Source organism: Malaclemys terrapin, chromosome 2 (assembly GCF_027887155.1).
Source record: "Malaclemys terrapin pileata isolate rMalTer1 chromosome 2, rMalTer1.hap1, whole genome shotgun sequence".
Lineage (NCBI taxonomy): Eukaryota > Metazoa > Chordata > Testudines > Emydidae > Malaclemys > Malaclemys terrapin.
In genome coordinates, this window is record NC_071506.1 from 194847397 (window position 1) to 194872496 (window position 25100).

At 40.8% G+C, this 25100-nt stretch overlaps 1 protein-coding gene across 3 annotated transcripts in view; it reads right to left on the reverse strand.

Annotated features, from left to right (window-relative positions):
* SUGCT (succinyl-CoA:glutarate-CoA transferase) overlaps positions 1-25100 on the reverse strand; it is a 483356-nt gene that overhangs the window by 215067 nt on the left and 243189 nt on the right. For all 3 annotated transcript variants that reach the window (XM_054019420.1, XM_054019419.1, XM_054019421.1), the window contains one exon: positions 17506-17608. In XM_054019420.1, coding sequence (XP_053875395.1) covers positions 17506-17608 — 103 coding nt within the window. The remainder of the gene's footprint in view (positions 1-17505; positions 17609-25100) is intronic.

A 25100-nucleotide genomic window follows, 5' to 3' on the forward strand; every position in this document is an offset into this window, starting at 1 on the left:
TACAAGATGTTAAACAGATGTACTGTATAGTCTTCCAGGTTTAAATCATGAAAAGTGCACTTGCAGTCTGTGCGTTGTAGCCCTGATTTTTTAAAAATAAAGTATGGATGCTGCAAATAAAAAAATATCGATATTATCCCCTTTTGGGGGGGGGGACAACACATTTTAAAATAATTCTTTTTTACTATCAATAGCTATTTAAGTTATGCATTTTAAAATAAGTCTTATAGTCAGGGAAACCTCTCTCTCCCTCCATGTGCTGCAGGTGCTGGCAACCTGATCCCAGATGTTTGTGCAAGGAACCATCCATTGTAGAAATAGGCAAGAATGGCAGCAGAAAGCAGAAATAAATAAAAACTGACCTCCTGACATTTCAGCTCACGTGTGCCTCTAAAATGTGTGAAATATTTATAATCCTTCTCCTCCACTCCTATGCCCACTGATGGCCTCAGTTTTCACCATTGTTTGTGTTCTGCCAAAGCCCAGGGCTCGGAATGTCTGTCTTGCTATACAGACGAGCTGCACTCATCACAAGCTTGTACCCTTTGAAACATACAACATTCCTGACATATATTGTTTCTACAGACAGTGTCATATATTCCAGGCAATGCTGCATGAATTAATTCAAAGGTGCATAAGCAGATTCTCATCACAACATATACTGTATGAAAATGTATAATGTATATAATGTATAACAGTTCTGAGTAATCAGCATGATATAACTGCTAGAACCCACACTGCATCATACATCAATGCTAAAAAATGACTCCATATCTCGTAACTGATATGACTGATATTATTATTAGTTATAAAGTTATGTAGAGGTACATGCCATTTTAAAAAGATTATGTAGGAAAACTAGTTCCTTGGTCCAACGACTTTAAATCCACCTCAGCTGAATACAGAACATGACAACAGTTTAGGCACCATGTTGAGACCTTAATGCATCTAGACATTAACACCCAGCCATTGTCAACAGAAACATGAACAGAAAGTTTCACAGAAAGAGCAGAATTGAAAAGAGAGACAGAAAGATGGTTCCTGAAGCATGGGAAGTGGAAAAAGTGTCCACAGAATCATAGAAGATTAGGGTTGGAAGAGACCTCAGGAGGTCATCTAGTCCAACCCCCTGCTCAAAGCAGGACCAACCCCAACTAAATCATCCCAGCCAGGGCTTTCTCAACCTGGGACTTAAAAACCTCTAAGGATGGAGATTCCACCACTTCCCTAGGTAACCTATTCCAGTGCTTCACCACCCTCCTAGTGTAACAGTTTTTCTTAATATCCAACCTCGACCTCCCCACTGCAACTTCAGACCATTGCTCCTTGTTCTGTCATCTGCCACCACTGAGAACAGCCGAGCTCCATACTCTTTGGAAAACCCCTTCAGGTAGTTGAAGATTGCTATCGAATCCCCCCTCATTCTCTTTTGCAGACTAAACAAGCCCAGTTCCCTCAGCCTCGCCTCATAAGTCATGTGCCCCAGCCCCCTAATCATTTTCATTGCCCTCCGCTGGACTTTCTCCAATTTGTCCATATTCTTTCTGTAGTGGGGGGCCCAAAATTGGACGCAATACCCTAGTTGTGGCCTCACCAGTGCCAAATAGAGGGGAATAATCACTTCCGTCGATCTGCTGGCAATGCTCTTACTAATACAGCCCAATATGCTGTTAGCCTTCTTGGCAACAAGGACACACTGTTGACGCATATCCAGCTTCTCGTTCACTATAATCCCCAGGTCCTTTTCTGCAGAACTGCTGCTTAGCCTCCCTCCAAAGTGCAGGACTCTGCACTTGTCCTGGTTGAACCTCATCAGGTTTCTTTTGGCCCAATCCTCCAATTTGTCTAGGTCACTCTGGGTCCTAACCCTACTCTCCAGTGTATCTACCTCCCCACTCCCCAGCTTACTGTCATCCGCAAACTTGCTGAGGGTGGGATCCATCCCATCATCCAGATCATTAATAAAGATGTTGAACAGAACTGGCTCCAGGACAGACCTCTGGGGTACTCAGCTTGATACCGGCTGCCAACTAGACACGGAGTCATTGATCACCACCCATTGAGCCCAACAATCTAGCCAACTTTCTATCCACCTTATAGTCCATTCATCCAATCCATACTTTTTTAACATGCTGACAATAATACTGTGAGAGACCGTATCAAAAGCTGTGATAAAATCAAGATATATCACATCCACTGCTTTCCCCATATCCACAGAGCCAGTTATCTCATCATAGAAGGCAATCAGGTTGGTCAGGCATGACGTGCTCTTGGTGAATCCATGTTGACTGTTCCTGATCACCTTCCTCTCCTCCAAGTGCTTCAAAATGGATTTGTTGAAACCCTGCTCCATGATTTTTCCAGGGACTGAGGGGAGGCTGACCAGTCTGTAGTTCCCCGGATTCTCCTTCTTCCTTTTTTTAAAAAATGGGCGCTCTATTTGCCTTTTTCCAATCGTCTGGGACCTCCCCCGAACACCACGAGTTTTCAAAGATAATGGCCAATGGCTGCAATCACATGAGCCAACTCCCTCAGCACTGTCAGATGCATCAGATCCGACCCCATGGACTTGTGCATGTCCAGCTTTTCTAAATAGTCCTTAATCTGTTCTTTCACCAGTGAGGGCTGCTCACCTCATCTGCATACTGTGCTGCCCAGTGCAGAAGTCTGGGCGCTGACCTTGTCTGTGAAGACTGAGGCAAAAAAAGCATTGAGTACTTCAGGTTTTTCCACATCATCTGTCACTAGGTTGCCTCCCCCCTTCAATAAGGGTCCCACATTTCCCCTGACCTTCTTTTTGTAGCTAACATACCTGTAGAAACCCTTCTTGTTACCCTTCACAGCCCTTGCTAGCTGCAACTGCAATTGTGCTTTGGCCTTCCTGATTACACCCTTGCATGCTCAAGCAATAATTTTATACTCCTCCCTAGTCATCTGTCCAAGTTTCCACTTCTTGTAAGCTTCCTTTTTGTGTCCATATATGCCTAGGCACTATGGTAATGGATCCATTAAAAATACCATAATAATGACAATACCAGTTCTTATATAGTCAGAGATTAGACAAATTAGATAAGACAGATAGATGCAATGGGAAAGAAGATGTGAAGCTAAGGCTGGGAGAAGACAGCAAGGGTTCTAGGGAGAGAGGCTTCAAGGGAGTACATAAGGAGAGAGAAGGGATTGAGGAAGAAATGAGAACAGCATTGTAGGTGTGGTAGAGTTGTGAAAAACCCTGAAGCATATGATATGGAATATGGCTTTAAAGTGGAAGGAAATAAACCAATGACATTCCACTTACAAAATATCACTTTCTTTTTCCAGACACACTTCCTTTTGCTCTTTATGGAAGGGAAAAACCTTATAAAATGGGCAAATCTTTTAATCTTTGTAATCAATGGAACTGCTCGGGAGAAGCACATGCTTAAGTGCTTTGATGGATTGAGGTCAGAGTGCTGAGCACCTTGCAGGTTCAAGACCTTGGAGCTGTTCCATGTATGAAAACTAGGGTTGTTGATTAATCGCCATTAACTCACGCGACTAACACAAAAAAATTAATTGTGATTAAAAAAATTAATCTTGCTTAATCGCAGTGTTAAACAGTAAAATACCAATTGAAATGTATTAAATATTTTTGGCTGTTTTTCTACATTTTCAAATATATTGATTTTTATTACAACACAGAATAGAGTGTACCGTGCTCATTTTATATTATTTTTATTACAAATATTTCCACTGTAAAAATGACAAAAGAAACAGTATTTTTCAATTCACCTCATACAAGTACTATAGTGCAATCTCTTTCGTGAAGGTGTAACATACAAATGTAGATTTTTTTTTTGTTACATAACTGCACTCAATTAAATGTGTGACTGAACTTCTTGGGGGGCAATTGTATGATTCCTGTTCTGTTTTACCCACATTCTGCCATATATTTCATGTTATAGCAGTCTCGGATGATGACCCAGCACATGTTCGTTTTAAGAACACTTTCACTGCAGATTTAACAAAACGCAAAGAAGGTACCAATCTGAGATTTCTAAGGATAGGTACAGCACTTGACCCAAGGTTTAAGAATCTGAAGTGCCTTCCAAAATCTGAGAGGAACGAGGTGTGGAGCATCCTTTCAGATGACTTAAAAGAGCAACACTCTGATGCGGAAACTACAGAACCCGAACCACCAGAAAAGAAAATCAACCTTCTGCTGGTGGCATCTGACTCAGATAATGAAAATGAACATGCAACACTCCGCTCTGCTTTGGATCATTATCAAGCAGAACCCGTCATCAGCATGGACACATGTCCTCTCGAATGGTGGTTGAAGCATGAAGGGATATATGAATCTTTAGCATCTGGCATGTAAATATCTTGCAGTGCGATGCAAATGCCTGTTCTCGCTTTCAGGTGACATTGTAAACAAGACGTGGGCAGCATTATCGCCTGAAAATTGTAAACTTGTTTGTCAGAGCGATTGGCTGAGGTAGGACTGAGTGGACTTGTAGGTTCTAAAATTTTACATTGTTTTGTTTTTTACAGTGCAAATATTTGTAATCAAAAATAAATATAACATGAGCACTGTACACTTTGCATTCTGTGTTGTAATTGAAATCAATATATTTGAAAATGTAGAAAACATCCAAAAATATTTAAATAAGTGGTATTCTATTATTGTTTAATCACGATTAATTTTTTTAATCATTTGACAGCCTAATGAAAACACGAAAGAATTGCACACAGGTGGAGTTTCTAACTTGTTCTGAACAAAGCATACATAAACCATGTAACGCCATACTTACCTTTTCCCTGATATTTGGCTCTGCTGCTAACTCAAACACAAGAGAACATATACCAAAGTCTAAACTTTCTTCCCCCCAAGTTTGGCTGTTCCAAGCGTTTTCCCCGCAAGACCTCCTCTGTCCCAGCTTCTAGTTTCCTCTGCCTCTTCTGCTCCCAACCCCTTTTATACCCAGGTTGGAGTTAACAAGATGCACCTGCCACTCTGACTCAGCTGCCATTTCCCTGCACTTTTCTGAGTAACTCAACAGGCAAGCCCTCGATCCCTCTGCAAAGTCTTAAAGTCTGCCAGCCACCCTGTTACAGTAATAAAAGTATGAACCTGGTGAAGAAAGCAACTTAGCCCAAACTGTCTACAGCTCTTTGCGTACAAAATAGATGTAAACTATAATACTTTTCTTCTCCTGCTGCTTACTGTTTAAACTTAATCTGAGGTTTCCAACCAGTTGAATTGTTATTAAAAATCAACTCCTTGATAATTGTTATAGAAAAAGTTATATTAACTGCTGCTTTCTTCCTATTACTACGTATACAAATTATTTGTTGGTAACTTTGATTATATTAAATGTAACAGATGAACATTAGACCCATCTTGACATAACTGTACAGTATACTTAGAATAAAAAAATTAAAGGTTTCTAAATATGTATTAGTTAAGTGGAGCCTGAGTCTATCAAATAAATAATTGCAAATACTTTAAAACCATGTTATTTACCCAGTACATAATAATGGCCCATTGATTAAGTATGTATTCATACTCTTTTTAATTCTAATACCTAGCTCTTATATAGTATTTTTCATCAGTAGATCTCAAAGCACTTCACAATCAAGTATATTACTATGTACATAATTAATTATTTTACACAATTAAGTATACTTCTTTATTGATATTATCAATAGACCAGACCTGTAGCATAAATCTGTATTAAGAATTATATGTATTCATCATCTGTGTAGTAACATTCTGAGCTATAGATTAACACAAATTTCCAAAACACGGAACTTCCTGTCTTGGGTTCTCAGATAATTTTTAAATGTCTAAACAAAACTTTGCAATGAAAACCAAATTTGAGACATTGAACATAATAAGGTATTAAAAATCCCCAACAGTAACAGAATTTCATCTTGACTAATGCCATTGCTACATTCTCCTATTAGATAGATGGGGAAGACCTCGATAAGCAGCACAAATAAATGCATCTCTTGGCAGCAATGAAGAAAAGTTGATCTGTTGGAGGGACTTACATGACTCGCTCACCCAGTTGATTTTGGGACATATATATCAGCAAAATGCTCCTTTGGTCTGGCCTTTGAGGGTGCTATTAGCTCAATGCAGAAATATTTAGCATTTCATTTCCCTGACAATGGCTGCAATGAGGCCAGTACGGAAAAAAAAAATGGGTGGAGTTACCCCTTAGCTGAAATAACTGCCATATTGCAGCCATCTCAAATGTGGAGCCACTAAACAGAGGGAAGAGGATTTATGTTTTCCACACATAACAACCCATCAAGAGATTTCAAGCAAAGAGGACATAGCGGCTTCGGGGAAAAATACAGTATATGCATTTACCTCAGGTTAGCATGCTGAAATTTTAAAAAATAGACATTTCTCAGCATGAATAATTTCTAAAATGTCTATCGATCAATGTACATCGGCCAAACTGGACAGTCCCTACGTAAAAGGATAAATGGACACAAATCAGATATTAGGAATGGCAATATACAAAAACCTGTAGGAGAACACTTCAATCTCCCTGGACACACAATAGCAGATTTAAAGGTAGCCATCCTGCAGCAAAAAAACTTCAGGACCAGACTTCAAAGAGCAACTGCTGAGCTTCAGTTCATCTGCAAATTTGACACCATCAGCTCAGGATTAAACAAAGACTGTGAATGGCTAGCCAACTACAAAAGCAGTTTCTCCTTCTTTGGTGTTCACACCTCAACTGCTAGAAGAGGGCCTCATCCCCCCTGATTGAACTAACCTCGTTATCTCTAGCCTGACTCACTCTTGCTTGCATATTTATACCTGCCTCTGGAAATTTCCACTACATGCATCCAATGAAGTGGGTACTCACCCACGAAAGCGCATGCTCCAATACGTCTGTTAGTCTATAAGGTGCCACAGGACTCTTTGCTGCTTTTATCAATCTCTATCATCACTGCAGAGATGATCACATCAGGCTACAACACATTTTCTATAAACCTTTAGATCTTTTCAGTGATAATAATGCAAATGTGATCTTTTATTGACTCCAAACTCATACAGGCTGGGGTTGCACCCTGCAGTGCTGTATTAACAGTGAAATATTTCTCAAATATGCTTTACAGTGATGAAGCAAATGAATACGTTATAGGTTTAAATTCAATTTTTTTAGTTAAAAAAACCCGAGACCTCTTATACAAATTGTGCAATATGTCTTACTATATGGTTTCAGGTACAGTACTTGACAAATGTTCTAGATAAACCGTATATTATGCTTCCTTAAAAGAATGGATTTATCACATACTTATTTAATTCCGTTGTCACCTATTGTAATCCTGCCCTGATCAGTGGTCAGTAGTGACCAAAGCTATTACCATCAAAATGAATGAGAATAAGTTGGTGGTCTCTACTCAACCCCTAGTGACCAGGTTTAAACTAACTACCAGCATAACTGGCAGATCTGATGGGGTCTCAGCAGAACGACATGGAGTAAACTGATAGGGGACTGAATTATTCATCCAAGCCTAAAGCAGGTTCTCCCAGGTTAGAATTGAGGCACTTTGGCAAAACAGTTTGGGGAACATTGCATTGCTGTTTCCTATGCTGTACCATAACTGTTCTGTTCAGGTTAAATAGGAGACTTTGGTTCCCAAGGCTACCAATCAGGCCTTACACTGAATCATTCTACCTCTCAGTGTTATTGGGTTTTTTTTAATGCCTAGATCACTTAGTTCTCAAATTTATACACACACACACACACTTTATTATTTAACATTAAGAAGGATATAATCAAATATAGGCCCCATTTCATACTTAAGTACATGAGTAGTCCCATTGACTTTAATGGGACTACTTAGCTGCTTAATGTCAGGAAGATGCTTAAATACCCTGCTGAGTTAGGCCATAGCACTGATTTTTGCCTTTAAGGGGCCAAATTGGTGGAAATTCATTTATTTCAATTAAGTTACACTTATAGCAGGATGAGTTCCTCCTCCTCTCCTAGTGAAGAAGTGAAGGCTCATGCCCACATGACTGGCACGCTCAAAATGAAGTTATTTAAAACAGCTGTGACACCTTTTCTAAATTTCCTGTATTGTGAAATGACAGCAGTGTCTGTTTCAACATTGTCTTCCAGTCAACTTGTAAAGAAATAAACCATCTCCAGATGCTCTTATTTGGTGTTTGTTTTTCCATCAGTCGTCTATAATGAGAGATCGAGAAAGTGTGTGCAGTGAGAGTGAGAGTGTTTGCATTTAGTTCTAATACAACGAGAGAACGGATAGAACTAAAAAGAAGAAAAGTTTTGTGACAGCAAATATTTCTCAAAGAACCAACAATTTTCAATTATTTTTGCAGTTTTGTCACATGGGATATATCCACACATTTACTTGATTAAAAAATTGCTTCTCATTTTTTTCTTTGATTTCATTTCAATTAGAATGGCTATGTTTAGTTGATCACATTTTAATTTTTTATATGTGGGCCAGCATATTTAGGGGATAAGGACATGAAGGAATGTTATACAAGTATTTTAAACTTTCATAGAAGAGATGCTGAATGTCATACTGCTTTGATTAGTATAAAGAATATTTATAACTGATGCTATTTGTAACAGACTAATTACTGGGTAGGTGGGAGCCTATCAGAAAAAAAAACGGCAGTTCAAGAAATCAGTCTTTAACTTGATGGCTAAATATATTACTGTGTGTCAAGCTACTGGACCAACACACTGCAAAAACTTAAGTGTATATTCACATTAATGGTACCTAGGAAAAGGGCATGTAACATACTGAAAAAGGAACAAGTCCTAATAAATCAATAAGTGCTTGTCACAAATACAGAAGGTTCCTAGTATGGACTGCATATTAATAAGGGTCAGTTTTGGGGGACCCAAACTCCTACAGAGGGATGGACAGGCACTGAGCCTGGGCCTTTGCATTGCAAGTTGGGTATAATCATCAATGTCTTGCACAGCTTGTAGCATCCCTTGTCTAGTCCTTCAAACTTCAGATGAGATAATGGGGGAAAATTTAGCTTTTGGAGGAAAACCCCTTTTAGCTGGCTGAAGTGCTAAGAGCTGGTCCCTCTCTTTTTTTTCTTGATTCTTGGCAACCAGTTTGGGATCCACACTGTAATATCTTCAACCCAGTAACTGTTGCAGTCCTGCTTTGGACCTTTAGGAGTTAGGTTAAGTTAACAACATTACAGCCTCCATTTTTAGTCATGCTCATGTGTCTGTCTCTCCTTCCACTGTTGAGCTAGGGTCTAAACTCCTGAAATATCACCTTTGCATCTTCTCGCTCTCATGTTGCCCAAGAGTTTCCTTTCTAGTGCTATCACTGGTGGGTTTTTGTTTGCCATCCTCTTCCTAAGGTTATTTGTGAATTATGGGAATATCTCCTTTTATGGGCCATTACACATAACACGGGTATGTATGAAACGACAAACACCTAGCAGAGCGTCTCCAGTGTGAGCTACAGTGCACCTCTAGCATTGCCCTAAACATATGAAACTCATCTGGGGCATCCCGAAGGACCCTTTAATCACCGATCAAGTGTTTGGTTTTTTTTTAAATGAGATTCATATCTGTTTTGTGATTTTCAGGACTCAGCTGAAAAACCCAGAAAAGGCAGCTGGAGAGTAGACACACACTATAGCCTTGTCCACACAGTTTTTGTACCATTATTTTGGTTGGGGATGTGATTTAAAAAAAACAAAACAACAACAGGTAAAGCAGTATATTCCCTAGTGTGGATGCAGCTCTATAAAGATGCCTTATTGCCAGCATATCTTATTTTACTAAATTTACGGGAATAAGCTATACCAGTGTAAACACCATTATATTAGCATAATGCCATCCACGTTAGGGAGCTGTAAAACTTTAATTATTCCAATTTCAAACCAATTTAGTTAAAGGAGTACAAAAATTCTTTGCAGGCCAGCCCTTTTTTCCCCAGAGAAACAGCTCAGGCGATCTGTCTTCACAGGAAATTCATGGACACAGTCTGACAATGAAATTAAGAAATTTAAAAAAAATGACAAACAACTACAGTTACCTGAAATCATATATTGAAAATTGGTTTTGAGTGTCCAAAGCTTTTGCCTTTGATATCCGTGCAGACTCTTTCTGTCCTAACTTCACTTAATTCAGTTTGGATACATGTCTACTTCGTTGTGATATTTTGAAAATGAGAAATAGAGGTTTTTCTTTACCTAACAATCAACAACCTTGTTAGGCTGATAAGCAATGTACATATTACTTTCCACAACGTTTAGCGGAAAGAGTACACAGCAAGTGAAGAAAAATACTATCTCCAACTGAAATTGCTGGGGGAATTTAAGTTGGCAAATGAAACCCATATTCACCAAACTTTAATTAACTGAAATTTTGGGGGTAACTACAGCTCAGTTATGACTCCAAATTTGCACTGTATCCAAGAATGAAAATGCCAATCAGATAAACATGCTGTTAGGAACGTCAAAGAAATTACACACCAGCAACCACAGTTCCTTGAAAGCTCAATGGCATTGTCTTCAGTGCATTCCAAGATTGTAGGACCTTAAGTATAGATTCTTTGAAACTGACTGGCATCACTTTACTAAAGTCCAGGATTAGTGAACCACTGTGTAACCTCTCCAAAGAGACAAACCAACCAAAGGGCTTTGAAGAAGCTGTGTCGTGAATTGCTAATGCTGGAGTATAGTGAAGAAAGACAACTGAAGTTTTGAAAAGGTCAGTGAGACACTTCTCACTATGCTCCTGATCTGAGAACCCATAATGCAACTTTTTGAAAACCTCCTTGCAGGTTCCCTCTTTAATTTGAAAACCAGTTCACTGGAAGGTTTTTGGTGCTTCTCTGAGATCTTTTGATAAATATGCTTGAAATAAATACTTTTTTTTAGGAATTTATAATCTTAAAAAAATGGGTGTCTAAAATAGAAGGGACGGCTCTTCACAACACATTTAGGCATATGTATTACTAACACACACACACACACACACTCCAATAATAGTGTGCTGTGACACTTTTGTATTTTTATGTCTGATTTTGTAAGCAAGTAGTTTATAGTGAAGTGAAATTTGGGGTACACAAGACAAATCAGACTCCCGAAAGGGGTACAGTAATCTGAAAGGGGGTACAGTAACCACTGTCCTAGAGTGTGCAGGAACCATAATTTTGTTTCAAGGGGAGTTCTATAATTCTGTTTTATTTCAGAACAGAAAGAAAACAAAAAAATTCAAATTTTTCCACAAATCAGAATTCTGGAAAAAATTGCATTTTGGGTCAATCAAAATGTTTCATTTTGATAAAACTGAAAGAGTTCATTTGGATTTCAACTGTTGACATCATACTTCACAGTGTTAAAAATTGAAATGAAAAGTCATTTTGAAATGGAAAATTGAAATATTTCGTTTTGAAAAGGTCTAAATGGAATGTTTCAATCATATTGAAATGTGGGGCTTTTTCTCCAATTTTCACTTCAAAATAATTTTTTTCAAAGGCAACATGTTCTCACAAAATGCTTTGCTTTTGACACAATTTTCTGGAAAAACATTCCACTGGAAAATTTCCAACCAGGTCCAATACTTAAAGAGATAAATGCAAAATTTAATTCCTCTCTTTCACTTCTCTACTAGAAATTACTTCCAGAAACACTGTATAACCTGAAGGCCGTCATCAACTGTTTTTCAGTTGCAGGAACCTCTGTATGTAAGAAATTCTCTGCAGTATTACAGACAAGAATATAATTTCACTTGACCTGAATAACCCTTAGTGGACTGCAAAACTGTTTCAGTAAATATTAACCACTAAAGTGATTCAAAACATGGTCCTTAAAGTGCATCACTTTTTAAAAAGCTAAACACGTTAAAATATACTTTGATACTTGAGTTGCTTTTTGTGTTCATAAGTTCAATTGTAGAAGCTTTTACAGATGCTAGGAAAATTTTGCCAGGACGTGTTCAACTGAAATGATTTACAGAATATGATATAGTCTAGAGGTTAATAAAACCCACCAATTTCACAGGCTTTCACAAATAATAAGATGAAAACATCAGATAATTTTCAACTATCAAATATTTCAGTTCTTAACTTTCTGTTTTTGAGGCATATTCAGCAGAATGGCTAAAGGAACTGTATTAGTCTTCTGGGACAGGAAGAATAAGGTTTCTGTAAAAATGTTAAATTAATTTTTATAGTGATGCAAACTCAGGGAAGGGTTGTTAAGGGATGGCCTTCTGCCACAGGGTGGAGTTTTGTTTTGGTATCCTTTTAGAGCTTGCAGGTGTTTGGCATGAGCTGAAATCAGAGCCAGCTGTGATATTTCAACTCTGATATTTCCCTCCCAATACTTCTCAGAAGTGATGCATCAGGATGTCTTACACCTGATGTACTCAACTTGTGTGGTATGTCTGTAACTGTTCTGCTAAAAAATACCATTTCAGGATTCATTTTTATTTTCTGCTCATAGCATTGATATGATAAAATGTATCAAGGAGTGTGGTTTTAAACATTAGCTAACAAATTATTAAATTGTCCATCATGCACCCATCTTATTCTTTTTTAAATTTCTGCCAGCCATTCGGGAAAAAACAGTGGCATTGTATGGTGACTGTAAAAGAAAAAACACCTAATGAAAAAAGTAAGAAGAATATTTTCATTCCCCTTATTTAATAGCCAGAGATCTTTATGCTTTCATGGCCTATCTGCAGTATGGTGCGTACCTGCTTTTGTTTTGTTTTATCTTTTGGAGGAATTTGAATTGTTTCTGTTAAAAAAAATATGTTCTCTTTTAAGTTTGTATTGTTTGAAAAACCTCAAACCACATTGTATTTCATACACATGTTCCCAAGGGTATGTTAAATAGGACCATACTCGGGTCATCCAGTAAATTTTTAAAACTTTTAAAGAATTCTTTTAATGTACTCTATGATTTTGGCCTGATTAAAAGAACATATCTTAGAAAAAGAGAACTTGAAAAAAGACTGAATATAAAACGCTGCAAGCAAATAGCCTATACAGTATCTTTATAGGACCTTCTATAAATATACTTTTCTCTCTCTCTTTCCCTCTCATTTTTTAAGGAAAACAAGTTGTCCCCTTTAACGGGTCTTAACTGTGTGAATGTTTTCTTAACTACTGTATCAGTGACCCTAAGAGAGCAAATGCCTGTCTCTCAACCCTTTTAACCTCTGTCTCCCTCCCCCTCACATAGACACTGATTGACTTAGCAGTGAGAATGCCTGCAGTATTCATTTTAACAACACAAATGAATAAAAGATTATAATCAGTTGGGAAAAGGTAGACAACGTTTCATTCCATTCATGGAAAAAATGTATCACCTGGCGATCCAGCTTAGACAAAAACTTCATTTTTTTGGCAGCTCAGTTAGAGTATGATTGAAGCGGTTAATGATGTTAACAAAACATCCCAGGGTCAGACAAATTGTTCTAATCTGAGTTTACAAAAGAAATGATATGGGCGTCTTTTGACCCCCATGGTTCCATGATGGGGGAAGGATACACACCTATAGTTGATTGAATTGTATACCATTTCAGTCCTCCCTTTTAGACTTGCTTCCCTTTCCCTTCAGTCTTGCTTCCATCCCTCTTCCGTTTTACCCCATGCGCTTGGTCTTTGGCTGCTAAAGGCCTTGTGGTGCACTGTAAAGCATTTTGCAGCATTGCTAACAGCTGTGCTGGCATAACGCTTTGATGGTTGTTGACATGCACTACATTGTGAAGCCTCAGTCACCAGTGGTGTGAGCCCACATCTGATGACTGCTGCTTTATATTAAGAATGACAAAAAACTGAAGATGATTAGAAAACAGTGGGGATGAAAATTAATGAAACTGTTTCAAGACTTAATGTTACGGAATATATATTAATTATTATATTATATTATATTATATTATATTATATATTATATTATATTATATTATATTATATTATATTATATTATATTATATTATATTGCTAGTAAAAGACAGCCAGGGGAAGAACCTTCATAGCATGTGGATTCCAAAGATATCCTGGTTAGAGGTAAAGGAAAGTCTATCCACATCCAAAGACCACTGGTTTGGGTATTGCTTTTGGTTCTCTACAATGAGGCAAAGCTAGTGAAATTTAAAAATGTGTTAGCTGATTGTGGTAAATCCTTGAGTTATAAATCTACTGCCTTTGTCTACATTTAGTGCTAAGTGGTGTTTAAAAATGTGTTTATTAACGCAAGTTAGCTAACATCTCCTAAACACAGATTTTCCTAGTCTAGGCAGATCTTGAGAGAAGATGAACAAAAAAGAATTCTTCCATTATTTCAGAGTGATCACAAAGTCCTTATACTGTATATCGTCACATATCTGATACTTTGGCTATGATTATGGTATGGTCTTGTTGGGAAATATCTTCTATTCCTGTTATAAATGGGATTTGGGAGTGTTGGGGATATATGGATTACAGAACTTGAGCGATTGGTGGATTTTCTGTTCTACCCATTCCCAGTCCACTGTAGTGCTTTTTGAAGTTCAGGAAGTGAATTGACAAGATGGTCTATGAAAGGGTAAAGTTGTTGTTGAAGAGTGAGAATGTGTATAGTATATTGGTGGTTTATGCAGACACGTGGCTGCTGCTGAAACACAAGGACAGTGATTGGATGCACAGGTGAAAACTGACATCCCAGAATAAAGGGATAGGTGAAAATTCATTAACTTTTTCTTGAACTGGTCCTAAACTTCTGAGTCCAAGTCAATTTTGAGATATTGGATCAGAAAGGGCAATGGAGGACCCATCTGCAGATGCTTGGAGTACTCGCCACAAAAATATAAAGTGCAATTAAAAATGTAAACAAAATAGCCGACACAAATGGAAGACTGAATTTAATGCTCTCCACATTGGTCCTTTCTCTTGTATTCACCTCTCAGAGAGATAATGGTGTAGAAAGTATCAGAGGGGTAGCCGTGTTAGTCTGAATCTGTAAAAAGCAACAGAGGATCCTGTGGCACCTTTAAGATTAACGAAAGTATTGGGAGCATAAGCTTTCATGGGTAAGAACCTCACTTCTTCAGATGCAAGTAATGGAAATTTCCAGAGGCAGGTATAAATCAGTATGGAGATAACGAGGTTAGTTCAATCAGGGAGGGTGAGGTGCTCTGCTAGCAGTTGAGGTGTGAACACCAAGGGAGGAGAAACTGCTTCTGTAGTTGGATAGCCATTCACAGTCTTTGTTTAATCCTGATCTGATGGTGTCAAATTTGCAAATGAACTGGAGCTCAGCAGTTTCTCTTTGGAGTCTGGTCCTGAAGTTTTTTTGCTGTAAGATGGCTACCTTTACATCTGCTATTGTGTGGCCAGGGAGGTTGAAGTGTTCTCCTACAGGTTTTTGTATATTGCCATTCCTGATATCTGACTTGTGTCCATTTATCCTCTTGCGTAGTGACTGTCCAGTTTGGCCAGTGTACATAGCAGAGGGGCATTGCTGGCATATGATGGCATATATAACATTGGTGGACGTGCAGGTGAATGAGCCGGTGATGTTGTAGCTGATCTGGTTAGGTCCAACCCCTCAGACAGAGACCAACACCTACAAGATCTTCACCAAGCATTCTCAAAACTACGATACCCACACAAGGAAATAAAGAAACAAATCAGCAGAGCCAGACGTGTACCCAGAAGCCTCCTGCTACAAGACAGGCCCAAAAAAGAAACCAACAGAACTCCACTGGCCATCACCTACAGTCCTCAGCTTAAACCTCTCCAACGCATCATCAGTGATCTACAACCCATCCTGGACAATGATCCCTCACTTTCACAGATCTTGGGAGGCAGGCCAGACCAGACTCCAAAGAGAAACTGCTGAGCTCCAGTTCATTTGCAAATTTGACACCATCAGATCAGGGAAAACAATTTGAAAAAAACAGGCAATTGGTGCAATCTGGTCCATTTCAAAGGCAAAGGCATCACTATGTGTTCCATGGTAGAGATGATTTAAAAGTATCCAGAGGGAAGGCAAACTTTGTCAGAATCAGGGAAACTATCACAGTCCTCCCTTCAATTTGGTATGCAGTTTTCAGCAGGGGCACTTTAGTGATACTTCCCCCCCACCCCACTTTCAACACATCATCGCTTTAACCTCTAAAACATCCTCTCTCTCAGATTGTCATTGACTTTTTTTAATGTTGTGGCGCACTGAACAAAAAGTGCAGGATCTCCTTTTCAGTATCACCCTATGTATAACCCCCCAACCAACTAACTCCTGAGTAAAATAAAGCCTTCTGCAATGTAGTGAACAAAACCCAAGCTTAATCCCTGTGAAAATTATGAAGTGAGAAAGTTGGCCTGGTTATCCTCCATAGGCAAAGTCAGCATGGTGCTACCTCATTTCAAGGAATAACAGTGCATTAATCTACCAAAACCTCCACTCTTATGCAGCAGTAGCTTTATAAATGCAGGCCCTTGATATACAATAAATGTGTTCCTTTATCACACATTCATTTTCTGTTCTTTTATTCTTGTGCACAGTCTTGGTATATATACTATACAGTCTATACACTGGTGCACAGCAGATATTACATACAGAACAGATTCATTTATTTCACTAGTCAATCCTATTTTACAATTTTTAGTGATGCATTTTGATTCCTTGAACACTCTCGTTCCTTTATCAGATATTTGATTCCAAGGATGTTCACTGTGCATACATTTGCACTCAAGTAGATGTATAGTCTGTATGGAACAGGTTTATTCCAGCATCAGGAATTCATTTAAATGAGATTCACTGAGTAGCAGAACAGGTGCAAAATACAGCCTGTTAACTTTGTTTGACACAACTGGTTGAGCTGGCGAGAGAACAATCAACCCAACAAGCTCCAATGGGAAAATCAGTGCAGTGCCCAGCTTTCATAAGTTTATGGGCATAAAAAGGTAAGAATATTTTAACCAAATGTATGGTATCTGTTATGAATAAAGAAACATTTAACTTTGTGAAATACTAAAAGCAAAAGACAAATTCCTCTTAGTTCTTGGGAGTTCCTAGCCAAGAAATAGCTCAAAATATTTCTGCATCATATTTTCATTCAACTGTATTCAAAGCTTGATAATTTTTATCAATATACTTTGTAGTTACACCTACTATAAAGACTAGGATGATTGCTTGTGAGAGTGAAGAATTATTTTCCCACACTGCAGAATTTGCCTAGAAAAATGTTGCCCTCCTGTCCTCTGAAGAATAGATATTGACCACTGATGAGAGCAAGATACTGTACAAGACTTGATGTACCAATGGCCTAATGCAATATGGAAAAGGCTATATTTCCAAATGTGCACTCCATTTTAGGGTCAGCAGTTAATGATCGTTCGTAAGTATACCATGTTACTAGCCTCATACTCAACATAAATGACTTGAATCACATTTTTATAGGTAGTTGAAAGCTGGTGTGGAGGAAAGCAATTGTTATTGAATATTTGTAAAACACGTTACTAATGTATCACAAAGGCTCTATGAGAACTGACCTGAGGATCCGAGAATACTTGCTGCATACTGTTGATTGGACCATATGGAACACCACTACCTTCAAAGAGTTCAAGCCATTTGGTGGTCATTTTTTCTGAAAACCTAGGAACAAACAAGGAGCATGTGGTTTAAACTCTCCGTTTCAGATTCCAAAGAATGCAGAGCACCCCCACCCCCCTCACTGATTTCTTCCCAGGCAATCAATAATACAACAAAAATGTGCTGCATGTGTTCTTTGGAAATGCAAAGACTAAGCCTTAGGGCAAAGATCATGGTTAGGCTGACTTATAATTCTATCTGATTGTCTGATGCAATCCAGCAATGATGCAAACCAAAATTATCAACATTTCCAAATATGGATCAATGGGTTTCCTTGAGTCCTTAATTACAGTAATGTGCTTCACATTTTATTTATTTATTTAACAACAAAAGAATAGACATGATGTGGGTAAGAGTCTAATGTATGAAAGTGTCTTATTTTTGATCATAAAGATCACTGATTTAAAGCAGTACAATGTTTTTCCTCCATTACATTTGAAACATATGTCAGACTTAACAAAACACAATTGTTGGTCAGATAACAACATCAACTACATATTTATTTGCTGTACGATTATATAATCTGTCCTCAGGACATCCGGTTGAGCATGTGTGTGCTCTGCTTATCCTGTGTAATCCAAAATTCCCAAGTCTTTTTATACCATTTGTAAAGCTTAGCTCATTTCCTTGAAAGCATTCAATTTTCAGAGAGTCGGAAGTCCTTCTCTCTACCGTATTTCCCTCCTGAGATACTTGCATCCTATTTCCATAAGTGCAATTCTATTTCTTGTCTGCAAGGCAGAGTTACCGGTGTCTGGACAGTACAAACGGTCCTGAAGCAAATGCAGTAACTAGCAAGTATAAGATGATATTTTCTATTGGTTTCTGGATTTCTGAAGCAGAAATGAACTGACATGGATTCCACCTCCTAAATTTCCTGAAGATACATAACATGATTGTCTGCCAAGATACTGGCCAGGTTTAAAACCATTGAGGGGAGGCAATAGGCATACTAGATTCAAACACATGAAGGAACTGACATGTAGTATATTTCCTGTTAAGTTTTCCTGCATAACTGACATTCTCTATTTCACCATTTCCAAGTTCCTGAAGTCTAATAATCAACAACATTAATAACACTAAATTTTAGTTCAAGAATGCACTGTTCCCAAACATCTCTGGATGTCTAATAAAAACGTTAAAACAAATATTTAACACAAAGGCTATAGAGACAAAACTATATCAGAGTCAAAGAGACCCTATGGCTAAGTTGTACACATTATACGCGAAAATACAAGTAGTCTGTAACTGGCTGCAAAGTATTTTGTGATACTTCGGAATGAAAATGCTAGGGAGATAAGCTATGCTGCAATGTTCTGTATTGCATATTGGAAATGTGTCTATCCTAGCTTCACTTACATTTCTCTTTTCTGTACAGAAGGGGTTTTACCCAATTTTCATGAAGTAAATTTAATTTATGCTACAGGCAGCAATAATTATCCAGCATTAAGGTGAAATTCACCCTGGTGCACAAGGCATTTGCATTTCAAAGCAATGAGACAAAAGGTGTACCATAACTAGAGTTCTTCAAGATGTTTTGTTCTGATGGGTACTTCATGAGAGGATCTGCATGTGCCCATTCTCATTTAATGGGAGATGCTTGTCAACAGTGTCCACACCTGCACCCTACACATCATCTTCATGTTCTGGTACAAGAGTATATAAGGAGGGATATACACCTCCTTATATACTCTTGTTGTGCACCACTCCAGTTCCTTCTCAACCGTGAAGCCTTCTTGGGAAATCTAGGTTTCTTTCTGGGAAGTTCGGTGAACATGATAAATGGGCAGGACGATTGATAAACGGGCAGGACCATTGAGCTGTTTGAGACTTGCTGTATTTCCTTTTTGTCACAGGTGTGTAGACGCCAAGGCATTGAGCAAGTCTTTGGTGGGAGTAGAGGGACCCATCGAGGAACCACTGAAGAGCTTCAGGCCTTCAAAGGGAAAGTCCTCCACAGTTGTTTTGTATTTCCCAGGGAAGGCTGGAGGATTGCAGCCAAGATACTCGATGCATGGACTATGGTGGTAGCCACAGAGGGTAAAGCTGTGATAGCGATGCTAAGTGAGGCCTGGAGGGAAGCCTTGACAATCGTCTGGCCTTCTGTGATGAGATCCTGAAACTGTTCCCTCTGGTCTTGTGGCAGATGTTCAGCAAAATGAGAAAATGTGAAATAATTTGTAAAGTCATATTTTCCCATTGAGGACTAATAGCTGGCCACCATGAATTGCAGAGCAGCCAAAAAGAGGAGGTTACTCACCCTGGGCAGTAACTGACGTTCTTTGAGATGAGTGTCCCTGTGGGTGCTCCACTCCAGGTGTTGGTGCGTCCCTGCGCCTTTGCTCGGAGATTTTTGTAGCAGTACTCGTAGCAGCCACGCATGCGCAGAGGCTGCCCCCATGCTGTGAGTCTAGCTTAATAGTACGCATGCGTGGCCGGTCTCCTCAGTTCCTTCTCTACAACGGAGGCTACCCCAACTCTGAAGTAGAGGGGAGGAGGGTGGGTAGTGGAGCACCCACAGGGACACTCATCTCGAAGAACGTCAGTTACTGCACAAGGTGAGTAACCTCCTTTTCTTCTTCAAGAGATGTCCCTGTGGGTGCTCCACTCCAGGTGACTTAAAAGAAGTGTGTCTCAAGGAGGTAGGGACTTCGGATCTGATAGGAATGCCGTAGATAGTACAGCCCTGCCCAAATGTATATCAGAAAGGGGGCCTTGAGTAAGGGCATAGTGTTTAACAAATGTGTGTTCAGAGGACCAAGTGGCTGCTTTACAGATATCAGCCAGGGGAACTTTGCGTAAGAATGCTACAGAGGCAGCCAGAGATCTAATGGAATGCGTTCTGATGCTGTCTGGAGGTGTAACCTTCTTCATCTGATAGCACAACCAGATGCACTGAGAAATCCAGTTTGAAAGAAATTGGGTAGAAATAGGAGAACCTTTGGAACGTTCTGCGATGGAGACAAAAAGTCTAGAAGAGTTTCTAAAAGGTTTGGTTCTATCCAAATAGAAGGACAGGGCGCTGCGTACATCTAATGTATACATTGTAGCTTTGAACGAGTTCGCATGTGGTTTCAGAAAAAAGGTTGGTAGGTGTATCGGCTCATTAATGTGGAATGACGAATGCACCTTAGGAAGAAATTTGGGGTGTAATCTGAGGGTAACCTTGTCTTTGAAAAATAGCGTATATGGCGGGTCTGTCATAAGAGCAGCTATTTCTCCTGCCCGTCTGGCAGAGGTAATTGCCACTAAAAATGCTGTTTTCATCGAAAGGTGTAAAAGGGAGCACGTGGCTAGGGGTTCAAAGGGTTGTTGAGTTAGGCAAGATAGTACTAAATGAAGGTCCCACGGGGTGGTAGGTGGTTTAATGTCTGGGTATAGGACTTGGAGTCCATTGAGGAAACGCTTGGTGATTGGATGAGCAAAAACAGAAGTATCATCAATTTTGCATGAAAAGTTGTAATAGCAGCTAAATAGGCTCCGATGGAGCTGAAAGAAAGGCCGGACCGCTTAAGGTCCAATAGATAATCAAGTATGAGCGAGAGAGATACCGATGTGGGACAAAGTTGTTTAGCTGAACGCCAATGTGTGAATCGTTTCCACTTTTGTAGACAGGTGGTGCGAGTAGATTGTGTTCTGCTATGTAGGAGCACTCTTTGAACTTGTTCAGAGCAATCTAGTTCGCTTTGGGAGAACCATGTAGGAACCAGGCTTTGAGGTGAAGCATGGACAGGTTGGGGTGGAGAAATCGGCCGTGTTGTTGTGATAGGAGGTTCGGGAGGAGATGCAATGAGATTGGTGGTCGAATCGACATTCTGGTGAGGAACAGAAACCACAGTTGTCTGGGCCACGACGGGGCAATTAGGATCACCTTGGCACGGTCTGTTCGTATTTTTATCAGGACCCTGTTGAGAACCGGTATCGGGGGAAACGTATAGAGTAAGTTTCGGTGCCATGGGATCATGAATGTGTCTCCCAGGGAATGTTTGCCCAGGCCCGCTCTGGAGCAAAAGTCGGAACATTTCTTGTTTTTCGCAGTTGCAAAAAGGTCTATGGTTGGGTGACCCCAAATGCGGAATACGTTGTGAATGGTTTTCTCGTCTATCTCCCATTTGTGATCCCAGGGAAAGCGTCTGCTTAGTTCGTCCGCTGTGGTATTCATCACTCCGGGAAGCTAGGCAGCTGATGCCCGGATGTTGTTCACAATGCACCAATTCCAGAGCTTCATAGCCTCTGTGCAAAGCGAGTGGTATCAAGCTCCTCCCTACCTGTTTACATAGAACATGCATGCAATGTTGTCTGTCATTATGCGTACATGGTGATTCCTGATTAGTGGAAGAAAGTGACGGCACGCATTGCGAATGGCTCGAAGTTCTAGGACATTTATGTGCAGAGAGGTATCGGTTGAAGACCATAGCCCCTGGACTGTGTGGGGAGACATGTGTGCACCCCAGCCTGTCAGAGATGCATCGGTAGTCAGTATGAGGGATGGAGCCTCCTGAAGAAAGGGGACTCCAGAGCAGAGGTTGGAGTGAACTGTCCACCACAGTAGAGAATCTTTGACTCGGAAAGGTATGGAAAGAGTCTTGTTTAGAGAGTGCACATTCGGTCTGTAAACCGTGGCCAACCACGCTTGGAAACGCCTCATGTAGAGGCGTGCATTTTGGACAACGAAAGTGCACGAGGCCATGTAACCTAGTATTTGTAGACAGTCTCGGACAGTCTTCTGGGGACTGTTGCGAATTTTTGTGGCCAGTCGGCTTATGGAGTTGAAGCGGTCGGGTGGAAGAGATGCCAATCCCATCCGGGAGTCGAGGTATGCCCCTATGAACTCCCGATGTTGGGTGGGGCATAATGTGGATTTGTTTTTGTTTATTTGCAGGCCTAGAGATAGGAAACAATCGACGGTAAGCCGCGTGGATCGGAGAGCTTCGTCGAACGTTGAGGCTTTGAGGAGGCAATCGTCGAGGTAAGGCAATATTACGAACCCTTGTTTTCTGAGGTAGGCAGTAACTACGGCTAGGAACTTGGAAAAAACACGGGGGGCCGTGGACAGTCCGAAGGGAAGAACCCTGTATTGAAAATGTGTTGAGCCAAGAGTAAAACGTAGGAAGCATCTGTGGGCCGGGTGTATAGTCACATGAAAATAGGCATCCTGTAGGTCGAGGGCTGAAAACCAATCGCCTTGCTCCAGCGCTGGGATTATGGTGGTGAGAGTAACCATCTTGAACTTTTGCTTTTTGACAAATTTGTTGAGCCGCCTGAGGTCGAGGATTGGTCGCCATCCCCCAGTTTTCTTTTCTGTTAAGAAATAATGGAGTAAAAACCCTTCCCTTTGTGTTGTTGGCGTATCCAATTGTAACCACCTCTATAACCCATTTGTCGGAGGTAATGTTCTGCCATTGGTGGGAGAATGGTCGTAGGCGGTGTCCAAAGATATGTGTGCTGGCTGAAGTGGGAACGCTGTTTTCTAAACCCTCGACCAAGGCTTCAAATCTGCCTATTAGTTGGAGGGGGTTGAGGCGCCCCCGCAGAATTGGGACAACGACGCTGGAATCTTGGTCTTTGGCGTTGTTATTGTTGCTGTTGCTCCTGTGGTCTATGGGAGTGTTGTGTAAATGCGGGATAGCGTGGACGTTGGTAAGGTTGGTATCTATATTGCCGTCTTCTGGTCTTAGGTGTCTGGAGACCTAAGGACCGGAGGGTTGCCCTTGAGTCCTTCATTGAGTGAAGCACGTTGTTCGTGGCGGAAGCAAAAAATTTTTCACCGTCAAAGGGAAGATCTTCAATGGAGCTCTGGACCTCTCGAGGAAAGAAAGAGGAGGAGAGCCATGAACCTCGGCGCATGACCACTGCTGTGGCGGTCGATCTTGCTGCAGTGTTGGCTAGATCGAGGGCCGCTTGAAGAGCGGTGCGTGATTTGATTTGTCCCTCGGAAACCAGGGCTGTGAATTGTTGTTTTTTCTGTTCTGGGTTTTCGTCAATAAAGTCCATGAACTTATTATAGTTTCTGTGGTCATATTTTGAAAGAACTGCAGTATAATTAGCTATATGAAATTGTAGCGTCGAGGATGCATATACTTTACAACCAAAGAAGTCCAAGCGTTTACTTTCCTTGTTGGCTGGGGTGGAGCGGGAATACTGTTGTTTGGCCCTTTGGTTCGCTGCATCTACTACTAACGAGTTTGGCGCCGGATGGGTAAAAAGGAATTCAGAGCCCTTAGATGGGATGAAGTACTTCCGGTCTGCTTGTTTACAGGTCAGTAGGCATGTAGCTGGAGTCTGCCAGATGGACTTAGCAGGTTCTAAAAGGGCTACGTTGATTGGTAATGCAACCCTAGAGGAAGAAGAGGGCTGTAGGATGTCTGTTAACTCATGCTGTTGTTCAGGGACTTCCTCCAAGTTAATTCTCAAGTCACTGGCAACTCTTTTAAAGAGGTCTTGGAATTTTGCGTAGTCATCCGACGGTGTTGGAAGAGGGGGAAGTAAGGCTTCTTCAGGCGTTACTTCCGGCTCTACTGGAATAGGAGCTGGACTTGGTTGATCCTGCAAGTGTGATGGTGCTGTCTGGTGTCATTGGCAGGTTCGTCAGGCGGTGGTGCTAGACCGGTGTTGCGCCTGGTTGAGGTGGCGTAGCGTGTGTGTTCTCGAGGGTACAATGCCCACGGTGCCCAATATTGTCATGGTGGTGGGTAGGGCATAGGTGGTGCCATCCAGGGGTTCACCCCCCCCGGGGGCAGGATCCTGAGAATAGGCTGAGGTAATTTTCCTAAAACCTCTGTTGACTGGGGTCTGGGGATGGGAGGGTTGATACAGGGAAAAACCCTCCTGTGGACCAGTTTCCTCCTCACTGGAGGAAGGCTGTTCAGACCCTGACTCTGCCATCAAAGAGAAACAGGCATTCAGCAGGGGAGACTGTAGGATAGGTGACACCAGCAGATCTCTTGCCTGAGTAAATTGAAGGGTGAGGCTCCTGCGTGAGGTGAAGTTTGTGCAGGAGGGAGATGCAATGAGGGAACATTCCTCTGAGCCGGGGCTTTGTTTCTTGGCTCACTGCCAATCAGTTCCACGGGTGCCGGTGCCATGGTCGGTGCCGGGAGGGCAGCATCAGCCTGCAGGGGGTCAGGCAGGGTGTGGCATGTCGGTACCGTGTCCGTCGCGGTGCCGAACGGTGCCAGAAGAGAGGCAAGCAGCTGAAAGCCTGAAGCCTCGGCACCGGAGCTTCGCGCCGCAGCCTCAGGAGGTTTTTGCGCGGTGCCGGAGGAGCCCGGCTTGTCAAATGTGCTCAAGCGGGGGAGCACAGGCAGGGAAGCGGTAGATCTGCCCGGGGAGGGCTTGTGTCTCAGGGTTTCCTTTGAAGATGACAAAAGGTGCCCTTTCTTGGCAGATTTCTTGTGTTTGTTTGAGGCGGGGGGGCTGTGGTGGGCAGCGGAGCTGGAATCAGCGCCTGGGTCTGAAGCCACTCCTAGGGATTTCTGGAGGAAGAGCAGTTTCA